This window comes from Paramormyrops kingsleyae, chromosome 17 (assembly GCF_048594095.1).
Source record: "Paramormyrops kingsleyae isolate MSU_618 chromosome 17, PKINGS_0.4, whole genome shotgun sequence".
Taxonomy (NCBI): Eukaryota; Metazoa; Chordata; class Actinopteri; order Osteoglossiformes; family Mormyridae; genus Paramormyrops; species Paramormyrops kingsleyae.
In genome coordinates this window covers 3,209,855-3,222,661 of record NC_132813.1, presented here as the reverse complement: position 1 = coordinate 3,222,661, position 12,807 = coordinate 3,209,855, and the positions used below count along the sequence as shown (strand labels likewise).

General features: G+C 44.5%; 1 protein-coding gene across 5 annotated transcripts in view; it reads left to right on the top strand.

Moving 5' to 3' along the window:
- The window catches only part of kcnab1a (potassium voltage-gated channel subfamily A regulatory beta subunit 1a), a 57,010-nt gene that overhangs the window by 23,493 nt on the left and 20,710 nt on the right, over positions 1–12,807 (top strand). For all 5 annotated transcript variants that reach the window (XM_023792472.2, XM_072701112.1, XM_023792473.2 and 2 more), the window contains exon 2: positions 10,938–10,981. In XM_023792472.2, the coding sequence (XP_023648240.1) occupies positions 10,938–10,981 (44 nt within the window). The remainder of the gene's footprint in view (positions 1–10,937; positions 10,982–12,807) is intronic.

Here is a 12,807-nt window from a genome sequence, read left to right as displayed (position 1 = left end):
GAAAAGCCTTCACCAAAGAGTACAGGCCGTTATACCTGCAAAGGGAATACTTTTGGTTGTAGAGTATATTTAATATTATGGGTGTAAGCAGTGTTTGCTAAGAGATGAATCTGCATCACAGTTGTCACAAACGGTGAGCCGTGCAGTTCACTGATATCTTGTGCACCATCATTCTAAAGGGGTTTGTCAGCAAGTGCATAGTATGAAAAAACAAAGCCCATTCAGTAATCCCGGCATCTTTTTGTCTGCAGTGGTCGTATTCATTGTGTTCTTTTCCCTGTGAGGTTGACAAGAAATAAGGCACTCATAACTCGACGGTCAGTTTTATTACTTTCATTTATGTTACATTGTAATGTAGAACTACCAAGCTGATTGTTAAGTTCTCACACTATGTTTTAATTTTTGCCTGCATTCTGTCCTCCACCTAATCCCAGCATGTCTACCTCAGAACACATTGTTCAAGGCACAGAATTGCACAGAAATCTGCTTAAAACTGTGCCTTTATTTTAGACACTACTTAACTGACTCATAAGAAAATGATAGTTTACAGCCTCTAATTAATCGTTTCTAGTCACTGTCCTTGGAGTGTTCAGGCTGTTTGCCTGCCTTGTTATGGGGGTTGTTCTACAAGATGTGCTTTTTATAAAATTGGGAATGAAAAAAAGATTGAGCTAAATTGCAGGGAATGTGTAAACGTCCTCCAAAATTATATACTGGAGCTTCTCTGCCCAGCACTGGTCAAGACTGGGTAACTAATGCCTCACTGTAAAGCTCTCTAACCAATTTATTTTTGTGCACCCCTTTGTAAGCAGTTTTAAAAGCCATGATTTATCTCCTTTCTGGGACAAAATGAGAGCAAATCAAACTTTTATCCAGAGAAACACAAGCCCTTCGTCCCCTATTTAAAAAGTGAAAATAGCGTGGTGGAAGTACGCAATGAATTAGGTCGGCACATTAACCCGCAAAGCCTACAAGTCAAAAATTGCTATCTTGGCCTGAGACCTTGTTTTTTGAGTTAGTAACTGAATGTGCTAGAGAATGGTATAAAATTATCATGACAGACATAATACTAGATACACTGGGATTGTTGAGAAAATACAATTAGGAATGCAAATTGTTTAGGCTGTTGAGCCTGTGCCATATGATGGCCAATAATGGTAATTTGAAAAACATCTACTGACTGATTTCTAAATTAGTTTTGTGTCATTTGGATTTTTAAAAAAGCTGTTGATGAATGTTTGCGATACTCCAGGGCAGTGTTTACCAATCCAGTCCTCGAGGACCCAGAGACGGTCCATGTCTTTGCTCTGGCAGGGAGCTCAGAGGGAGCAAAAACATGGTGTCATTGCATCCATGCCCCTCTCGTTCTCTCCTGTTGATCATTTGTCTTGCTTCGCATTTCAGCCCGTGTGGCTCACTCCAGCTGCCTCTCTTCTGCTCCCTCATTAGTCGTGTATAAAAGTGCCTCCCAGTGCTGTACTCCCTATCCCAGTCATTGACGTTGCACTAGTGTGTTCATGCTCCCTCCCTCCTACCCCCATCCCTCCTCTCTCCCCAGTTTTCCCCTATTGCCAGTTATGCCTTTTGTTTGACCCCACGTCTACGTTCGTTTGCTCTGTTCACGTTCCTTTAATAAATCCATCATCACTTTTCTCTCACACCTGCTCCTGCCTCCTCTGTGTTTGGAACGTGACACATGGACCGACTGTGGGTTCCTGGGGACCGGATTGGGAAACACTGCTGTATGGTGCTCTAACTTCCTGCAGTTTTGTAAAACCAAAATCATCTATGGGTTTCTATCGTACCAAGTCGCTCTGTATAAATTCAGTTTTAAAACTGAGCGTATTTGTGCATTTTAATCGTTCTTTTTAAAGTGAATTTAAAGTTGCATCATTTGTTTGGGGCGCAGCTGATGTTCTGTAACACTATTTCAGTGTGAAAGTGCAGGATCAATTCATTATATACCACACTCAAGGGGCTGTTTGTCTGATTGACATTTTTCTTGTAGTCCTTCATAATTGTGCTGCATCAGCAAAGGTCAGAACAGCCTTCTGCCTCGTTTTAGAGAGTCTAGCTGCTGTTCTACTACAGCTTCGTATGTCTTCTCCTTCATTATGGTTTCAGGGAGAGCTTGACCCAGACACACAGACACACAGTTTCTGGGCTTCAGAAGACAACCTGTTTTATCTCTGCCCTGAGAACCTGAGACACCTTGAAGAGGGTAGAGGTTACAGAGGCTCCTCTGATGTGCTGTAATTAGTCCCCATGTCTCATTGGTTTTATTTGAAGGCACAGAATATGCATGACTACTTGCTAGTTTCCTCCTATGGCCTCTTTATCCTCTAATCAGCTTCCTTTCCTTGCTCTCTGCTTCCTGTCTATCCTCAAATCCATCTTTTCATCATCTCTCTTCTTTGTTGACTTTCCAAAAGTTAACTTCTCTCTCGCCCCCCCCCTTCCCCACCATGGATCAGTACTTCTTGATTTAAACTGGTTCATTGGCAGGAAATGCAATGACTTCCTAAATGTAATTCTACTAATTAGACAAATGTAAGTTTTCAGCAAACATTTTGAAGTGAAGTTTTTAAACTGGTGACTGAACTCTCCCACCCAGTACAGCCGCACTCCCCCTTGTTGCATCAACCTTGAAATGTCTTTGGTTTTGTTTGTTTCATAGTTTCCTGTTTGCATTTTTGTCCTGGGTTGAGAGTGAAGATGGTAGTTGTCGTATCCTTATTTCCGAATGACTAATATTTCTTCAGATTGCATTCGCAGATATAATAACAGTATCATGTTTGATTTAATGCTGGTGCACCTTCATGTCTTGGAATAGCCAAGTAATTCGGTAACACTCTACTTAAAGCAGTCATCTTAATGCATTATAGATACCTTCATAATGCATTATAATACATTCATAATACATAGTATTATGAACACAACTATAACTGTTTATAAAAAGGCATAAAACATTATAGCCATGTTTATTATGCATTATGAATTCTCAATGAAGCTCTCATCTTTAATGCACTATAGATACCTTCCTAATGCATTGTAATGGTCAGTGTAAGAATTAAGCATGCTTCGTACAGCATTATGAAGGTATTTACTGTGCAAGACTGCTTGACTTGACTGCTTTAAGTAAAGTGTGATGAGTAATTCTTATTAGCAAATATCCTTTTCCTAGGAATAAGTTTAATATCACTATGGATATACAAACACCCTTTGCTTTAAACTTGAAAACCATTACATCACATGATGTTTCAGGTGGCTGGACCCTCACTGCAGTAGGAGCATGTAAAGTGTAGCCTTTCCTGCAGCCTGCCATTAGTCATACATTAAAGTTTGGTGCACTCTGTTAAGACCGCAGTGAACTGAAGGGGAGCATTTTGTACATGACTGGGGTTCTGCGAAAGGAAAATCCCAGCTTCATGCCCAGGAAGCCATTAAATTGCAGTTCCTTATGAATGACCTCCGTTGACGACACTGTCTATTATGAGTAATTGTGGGACAAACAAAACGTATTATCTGAAATGAAGTCAAACTTAAAATCAAGGTGTAGCTCACTGTCAAATTAGATGAAGCTGCAATAGGGAGGGAATTATTTAAAATATCACAGAAGTGCCATATATTTTCTGTGAAAATATATGTATGATATATACTATATAACTTTTATATGTCTGACATTTCTGTCGTCTCTGTGTATTCATGTACAAAATTAATTCTATCAAATGGTGTGGTATAGTATGGAAAACTTATAACGCATTGTGGTGGCAAAAACAAGTATACTGGTACGCTGCTGGTGTCACTGGCTGATGCGTTCACCAGTCTGAGCTAGTTTTGTCCGGACCCCTCCGGAAAGGTGTGCGGCACCCACTCGCGGCCTGCCAGACGCACGTACGCCGTGGTGATTTCAACACCCACACAAAGCTGTTCTTTATAAAACCAATGCGGAGCTGACAGTGTAGTGTGACCCTGGGGCTGGCAACCCTGGGGCTGGCAGTCTTCACAGCCAGGGTCCTGCACAGTAGTTGTGGGTGTTTTGTGTCCCTGGTTAACAGGCTGTCTAACCAGAATTCTCTTAAAATGCATATAATTGCTGATAGGCCTCTTTAAAATAAATAATACTTTGTCATAAATCGCTTAGATTTTATGCCTCTTTGCAGACTTGTAGAAGATTAATACTTTGTCAGCATTTTTATGGTTAGACGAAGTGGCTGATTTAATAGTTGTATAGGAGTTTATATTGTTCAATTAACGTGTAATAGTAGGATTTACATTAATAGCTGTGATTGGCCACGATAGTTTTATGAGGTGTTTTATTGTTTCTGAATAAATGAGCTTCATTGCTGTTCCGCTGGTGGTCGTCTTTTTGTAACGGATAATTATTTTTAGTGTGTTGAATACAATGCAAATGAAGTGCTTTGTTTCCAGCAGCTCATCAAATGAATAGCTTGCCCCGCTCTGGCCGTGCCGTCTTTGCTGGTGTGTAACGGGCACAGCATTCCATAATTATTTCTGTCAGGTTCTGGGTCATTTCAGGATATCTGTGTTGTAGTGGAGACACAGTGTTTTTAGGTCTGAGTCCTCAAAATCTTTCCAGTGCAATGAGGTGAAATGAGCCGAATTCCAGATACTCAGTTGCACTCTGATCCCAGTTAGAGCTCTAGATCTGACAGTTTCATCCCAAATTGAAATTAAATGTAGACTCAGCTGCAGGTAGAGGGAGATATGCTTAGGGGCAGGTCTCTTGATGTACTCTGGCTTTCACTGGCAAACTCAGCTGTTTTTTTTCCCTTATGTTGATAGTACTGGTTTACGATGTTCACTGGATATTTTATATTTAACTGCCTGGCACTGTGATACAACTCAGCAATTGTGGTTTTCAGTTGCACGTAAAGGCCCTGTTCCAGAAGCCACTACAGACTGTTTCTACCTACTACAGAGATCCTCTCTTAGGGTTTGTGTCATAGGACATCGGCACAGCCAGACCACATTCATCTGTTCAGGAAGCAGCGATTCAGCCACTGTAAACAGCCCCTGTCCTGTTCACGGGTGGCACAGCACCCGGCTCATTGTTTGGCCCGTTCATCATCGTTACTCATGCCATCTCCGGTGTGACATCTCTCTGCACTTCTCTCGGTGATTTAGAGCCTTGTCACAGGTGGACACTGAGACCCTAGGCCCCTTTGTTCATTTTAGTGATTTTTTTGAGATTTATTTTTAGTTAAATGCGTCACTCCCTCAGTCACAGTCATCTGTTTTTTAAATCTTTTAAATTATGTGGTTCCTTTTGCTATTGACAGGGCTGCTGTAAAGAGGGCGGGGGAGACGCGTTAGGATGTTGCCCCCGAGTGAAAAGGACCTGAAAATTGTAACATAATTGGTTTGGTCTGGCTTGGGGGCCCAAAATCTCCAGCGGCACCACATGCTGCTGAAAGTCTTCCACTGTCTACACTCTGATTAGTGCCAAAGTAAACAAACCTCTTTACAAATCTATATATTTTCTTTTCAATATTGTTTTCTTGGTAAAAGACACATTCAACCAAAGCACTTCACGTGTTTGTAACTGCACATTTCCCAATAACACGTATAGTTATTAACTGAGAGACTGACAGCTGACATGTAACATTCCTCATCCTGTAAGTAGGCTTGCTGAGGACACTGTGGAGATGCTGTCGCTTCAGCCTGACCCTCCTATATGCATTTTCATCACTTCATCATGCACTATTTCCTGCAGCCGCCTTTCATGCTGGACTAACTTTTGCAACTTGTCGATATATTTTCTCTGTCTTCTTTTTTTTTAATACAAATTAAAAAGCGATATGTGTTCTGTCATTTTGTTGCATTAGGGATTCTCAAGGTTAAGTAGAATGGGGAATTCATGTCCATCTTCAATGATTGATCTACTTTTGCACTTTCATTGGTATTATTTACATGGAATAATAATTAGGGTCCTGATCTCCGTCAGGTTTGGGAAGCGAGGGAGTTGTAAGTGAAAGGGTCAAGCAATGGGGCTTTATTGACGTTAAGATGCTAATGACAGGACTAGAGAGCGCAGGACCGGGAGGCACTTTTATACAAAGACTAACAAGGGAGCAGAACAAGAGGCAGCTGGAGTGAATCACAGAAGGGCAGCAACAAGAGGTAAGACTAATATGAAACAGAGGTGGCTCGATAGGGCCACGCTGGGGAGGGAAACAGGAGGATGGGCTCGGCTGGGGGTGACAATCTCCTCCCGAATATGCAAGCAAGGTACATATAGAGTGTGTCAGTCAGGATGTTTCACAGCACATTTCTCAGAGGTATGAATCAGCTACATCCTGTCCAATTCAAAACAAAAAAGCTAAAGTAAATATGTAAACTATATATAAAATTTAAATTGCAATGTGCAAAATATTCTGTGTAGACTTTAAGTACAATATTTGGCTTCTAAACATTATTATTAGTATTGAATGATACTGGATAATATCAGTCTCTACATATTATTTTTAATAAAAATTACATTAAATATTGGTGTTTTAATAATTATAATTAATGGTTATTATGACTTTGTGCTCCATAGCATACCACTATATTTAAAATATATGAAATATTCTCCTTGCTGTTAATTTATTGGATTCATGTCACCCTGCATCATTTAATGCTGTGAAGGATCTAGTGACGTCTAGGTTTTCTGATGTGGTTCACACTGTATCGTTTCAGGTTAGTTGTTAAGGTGGAGGTCATTTAGGGTTAGGGCTATCTGGCAGGCTTCCCTTTGGGTCGTGACGCTGAACACAGAAAGCCAGCATTTAACACTGTAACCCACTTTGGCTGAGACTTGAGTGAGGCTTTCCGATTGCTGGCCCTGTTTAGCGAACGTCAGGGGACGTGAGCTTAATGAGACCTGGCGCTCTTCACATCAGGCAGGCCATGGGCAGATTCATAGGCACGTGGCAATTCAGGGACACATTTCATTAGCTTAAGCTTGGAGGAAGCTCAGTATTTTGAATTTTGTTTAATAGTTTCAGCATCATTAAACCCAACTAGCCGTATGTTTGAATTTGACTATATGACATGCATGTATGTTGTTAAAATTTCAGGGAGAGATGGACCAACATGTGGACCGTTTCTTTGGTCCTAGCCGTTTCCGGTTAATTGAGTTTGTTATATGAAAAACATAGATGCACGCTACTTAGAAATTGATTTAGTCCTTAATTGAACTTGCATTGGATAATTACCGAGGTTCTTGACTGGTGACTGTTCTACTGTGACGTTCATCATTAGGAAAATGTGAAGAGAGAACCATGATCGTGATCACATAGGGTGATAGCATCAGTCATTATCATTGTGATGAGGACAGAAAAAATGTGCTGATGGATGTTTTTCCCCGATGATATGTGTTTGAGTGAAGCAGTGGCTAACACTGTTATTACCCAGCCTGTGTATCTGGAGGTGAGGGGGTGGGTAGTGATGGATACCTGTGCTCTTCGTGTGACATTAATGACACTCAGGGACCCGCCGACATTCACACTCCCGCTCTTCTTATACACCAGACCTGCCCCAGACCTCACTCATTGGCTGTACTTCACCAGAGAGCATGTGGTAACAGGCCGCAAAAGTGCCCAAATTCTCTCTGGACCCAAACCTCTCCAGCTGCTTGAAGGAAGCCACACCATCCATTAGTCCTCGGCACACAGTTCGCTGATTTGGCACTTTTTGGAGCCTTGTTCTATATTCTAGTAGTAGTAAACATTCTGAAGTTCTAAAATAAAGTTCTCTCCTTTGCTTATTCTGGCTAAGCAATGCAACAGGACCACATTTTGAGCACGGCTAACGGCTGTACATGCGTTGTCTATAAAGATCAGAATATCTCATTGTCACAGCAGTAAGACCTTAACAAAAGGACAAAGACATGTTTTTCTGTGCGGCTTTTATTAACTCGCGGTACTGTGTTACTAATTTTTGCAGTGGTAGAGTCTACCGATGCAGTGAATAACAAGTATTCCATGCTGTGTTTCCCTGCCGTTCGCAGTGTGATTACTTTGTCATATGCCATTAAAGCTTGGCTTGTTCCACAAATTATAGAGGCTGTTTTTCACACACCACAAAACTCCGACGATAAACGTATCCCTGTAGGTCTGCCGCTCCCTACATGCTAAAGCTTGTTTACACATTCCGTTGACACACACACACACCTGAGAACTCACTGGATGCAGTGTGTATAATAAGGTGCAGAACAGAAGGCTGAGCTGTAGTAAGGATTGCAGCCAGGAAACCAGCAAGTGGTGATGCAGTGGCAGCAGCATTCGGGTTAATGATGTAATGAAGGCCCTGTGCATTTTTGACAGGGGACCTTTAGTTCATTTTAATTATAGTTGCACTGCGGTTGTCAACGTCTGGAATGAACTGATTTCTTTATCGTTTTGAGGGCAGTGCCATGGTCAGCTAAGTGATTCAGAGTTATGTAACTGAACACTGATGAGAGTGTGTAAGCATGAAAAATACCAGCTAAGTTTATGTAGAAAGTGTGTTTGCATTTGCTTCGCACATAAGCCATCCCATCCATCCAGTACAACTATTTATTCCGTGGACAGTCATGGTGCTCAGACACAGGGCCGCTGCTGGCCAAATGGGTGCCCTAAGCAGACTGCGAACTCTGTGTATAGGGAGCGGCGGTACTGCTCACACACAAGCATTTGCATCTGATTTATCAAAACTTAAATCTGGAATTGGTGCAGATATTGCTGTGAGCAAGCGACGATGACATGAGAGGCAGGGATAACATATAATAAGGAAAACGATGGTTGGCACCGTTAATATTAGCAACACCATTGTAAGTCTGTTTTCATAACATGGTCAGATGAGAAAGGATGTAACATTGACAGAACAGGGCATTTAGTTACTTGTCTAACTAAGCTCCCCTTTAGATCTCATCTGGTCATATGGAAGCTTGCGTTTGAGCTCTCAGCAGTATAAAATGGTCTTAAATGATAATTCTGCATGTCTTGGTAATACCCATGTGCAGAAAACTAGTTGGAGATCATGAAACATTTCAAGCAGATTCACTCAAAGGCATCGGTGGGGTGCTAATCCATCTAATCAATTTGTTATTTAGTGACTCCCCTGCAGCTAAGAGTGCCTCTCCAGTACTAGTCACTCTCTAGTGGCCTGGAAGGGGCTCAGCTAAACCCATAATGATTAAACAATTAGGGTGTGTAAGTATAGACCTCAGCAAGGGTCTCCGCACCTTAAGCAGCTCATCAGCTGCTGTCTGCCTTCATCCCAGCTGCTGTCTGCCTTCGTCCCAGCTGCTGTCCCAGCTGCTGTCTGCCTTCATCCCAGCTGCTGTCTGCCTTCGTCCCAGCTGCTGTCCCAGCTGCTGTCTGCCTTCGTCCCAGCTGCTGTCCCAGCTGCTGTCTGCCTTCATCCCAGCTGCTGTCTGCCTTCGTCCCAGCTGCTGTCCCAGCTGCTGTCTGCCTTCGTCCCAGCTGCTGTCTGCCTTCATCCCAGCTGCTGTCTGCCTTCGTCCCAGCTGCTGTCCCAGCTGCTGTCTGCCTTCATCCCAGCTGCTGTCTGCCTTCGTCCCAGCTGCTGTCCCAGCTGCTGTCTGCCTTCATCCCAGCTGCTGTCTGCCTTCGTCCCAGCTGCTGTCTGCCTTCATCCCAGCTGCTGTCTGCCTTCATCCCAGCTGCTGTCTGCCTTCGTCCCAGCTGCTGTCCCAGCTGCTGTCTGCCTTCATCCCAGCTGCTGTCTGCCTTCGTCCCAGCTGCTGTCTGCCTTCGTCCCAGCTGCTGTCTGCCTTCGTCCCAGCTGCTGTCCCAGCTGCTGTCTGCCTTCATCCCAGCTGCTGTCTGCCTTCATCCCAGCTGCTGTCTGCCTTCGTCCCAGCTGCTGTCCCAGCTGCTGTCTGCCTTCATCCCAGCTGCTGTCCCAGCTGCTGTCTGCCTTCATCCCAGCTGCTGTCTGCCTTCATCCCAGCTGCTGTCTGCCTTCGTCCCAGCTGCTGTCCCAGCTGCTGTCTGCCTTCATCCCAGCTGCTGTCCCAGCTGCTGTCTGCCTTCATCCCAGCTGCTGTCTGCCTTCATCCCAGCTGCTGTCTGCCTTCGTCCCAGCTGCTGTCCCAGCTGCTGTCTGCCTTCATCCCAGCTGCTGTCCCAGCTGCTGTCTGCCTTCATCCCAGCTGCTGTCTGCCTTCATCCCAGCTGCTGTCTGCCTTCATCCCAGCTGCTGCTGCTTCCCTGGATTCAGTTCCAGCTGCATATTCCGGTCATGTTTCAATGCAGCAGTCGCAACACAGCGTGGCTGGGGCTGATGCTCTTTTTGATTTCATTCTCAGTGTATGTAATAAACCTTAAATTCCTCAAGAAATTTAAGAAAGGAAAATAAGGAGAAGTGGGCAATTTTGGAATGACACGTCTCGAGTTGCCGTCTTTGTCCGGCATTGTTCGTCTGGCGTCTTCCTTGGCTGAGTGGATAATGGCTCTTTCATGACGATCTTCTGCACGGCTTCTGCACTGGATGTATGTCAACTCAGAGGCCCCCTGTGCTTGAAACGAAATATCTTCAGGCTCCTTGAAAGCCAGTTACCATAGATGAAGCTGCGCACTTATACATTCTAGCCAGAGAGGTCTGCAGCCGTATCTGTGATGCCATATAGAATAGGGGCCTCTAACGCTGCACCATCCCTGTGGTCTCTCATTTATGAACATTGAAAATCAGCCAAGAGTCCTTCACGTCACACATAATTACACATACGTCCGTGTTGTGAGGAAATGAAACTTACCATGCATGAGAAAATTAATTAATAGTGTGTAACATATTTTTTATTGCTGTCTAATATGCTATTTAAAACGGATTTGTTTCAGTTAAAACACAACTGTGTAAGTGTAAGGTCGTTTAAGAGCGGCAAGCAACGTGTCAGCTAATATCAGTAATAATCACCTGTCTCTTTTCAGGAACCTTGGAAAATCAGGACTGCGGGTGTCATGTCTAGGGCTGGGTAAGTACAGTACATCATCTCCATATGAATGCAAGGTCACCCCACAGCCTGAGACTGGAGTTTCCCACTCACAGAGCAATTAGCGTCGAACAGATAATGCAGAATTGTGTTATTATATTTGCATGTTTTTGGTGTGCTAAATGCTAAATTAGGCAGTCATTATCCATCCATCCATTATCTGCCGCTTAGCTGGGGTCGGGTCGCGGGGGCAGCAGGCTAAGCGGGGATGCCCAGACCTCCCCCTCCCCAGCTCCACCGGGGGAATCCCGAGGTAGTTCCCAGGCCCCGAGAGATATAAATATGATACTTAATATTTAATTTTTCATATATAAAAAGGCAGACATTTACAAAGAAGCACGTTTGTGAAGGAGGAGTTTCAGCAGATAATATTTTGAATGCCTTATTTAAACTATAAATATACCTAGATATGAGAACTTCATACAGTACTAGAATGACTTATACAGCCCAATTACCAGAACCAAATCATTCATATAGCCCTATTAATAGATCTAAACAGCCCAAGTACCAGAACAAACTGCTGATATAACCCAGGTACCCTGTTTGGACATACGGGCACAAAAAACACAGCAGCCCTTGGTCTTGCCATAGAAACCAATACATCTCCTGAAAGGGAGATCCGCTGAACCAGTTAATGGCTGACATGTCTGCGCTGAGGTGTGCGGGCCCCTCACATGGGCCACAGCAGGTCGTCCCCAGGGGGCCCAGTGACTGAGTCAGCTGCTTTATTTCCAGAGCAAGGCTTCCCTGGGGCCCGTGACACATGCGTATGTAGAGCAGAGCTCAGGTGAAATAAATGACCTGGGGAGATGTGCTTTAATTCCGTCTATTTGTTGGCTGTTCCTCTCTTTTTCATATATATAATGGGCTGTGAGCTCCTATTTCAGGTGCAGAAAGTAAAAATCCAGACCAAGATGTTGTTTCGACCAACCAGTTGAGTATCTGTGATCGTGTCTGTTTATACTCAACTGTTTGGTTGAAACTAAATCGTGGTCTGGTTTTTTATCTTCTGGACTTGAAATTTTCACCTATGGCGTACGACACGCCCAGCCATGGTCAGAAGGCAGATCATGGGGTACCAGCAGGAGCTCTGGTGTCTCTCGGCGTCAGAGAACATCGTACCGGGACATAAGGAGTAGAGAAGCAGCCACGCTGTGCTGAGTAGCTGCTCCTGGAGCAAGCAGAGGTTAGAGGAGGCGCCGGGAAAGTCTGTTTATCAGGCTTAGACCCGAACGGCAATGCAGCTGAAGCGCAGACAGGGGACGGGCAGGGGACATGCTGCTGTCGCAGACAGGGGACGGGCAGGAGACATGCTGCTGTCGCAGACGGGACGGGCAGGGGACATGCTGCTGTCGCAGACAGAGGACGGGCAGGGGACATGCTGCTGTCGCAGACGGGATGGGCAGGGGACATGCTGCTGTCGCAGACAGAGGACGGGCAGGGGACATGCTGCTGTCGCAGACAGAGGACAGGCAGGGGACATGCTGCTGTCGCAGACAGAGGACGGGCAGGGGACATGCTGCTGTCGCAGACAGAGGACGGGCAGGGGACATGCTGCTGTCGCAGACAGAGGACGGGCAGGGGACATGCTGCTGTCGCAGACAGAGGACGGGCAGGGGACATGCTGCTGTCGCAGTTGATTTACTCCCTTTGTTCTGGATGCTTCTCACTGGCATGAACGGACAGGTAGGACTTCTCTCCCTCACTGCCAGTTCTCTGTCCAGGGACTCTGACTTCTCCTTGGGGATTCCCAAGTGCTCCAAAGTCAAATGGGAGATGTAATAGTCTTTAATTGGGAGCATGGTGCA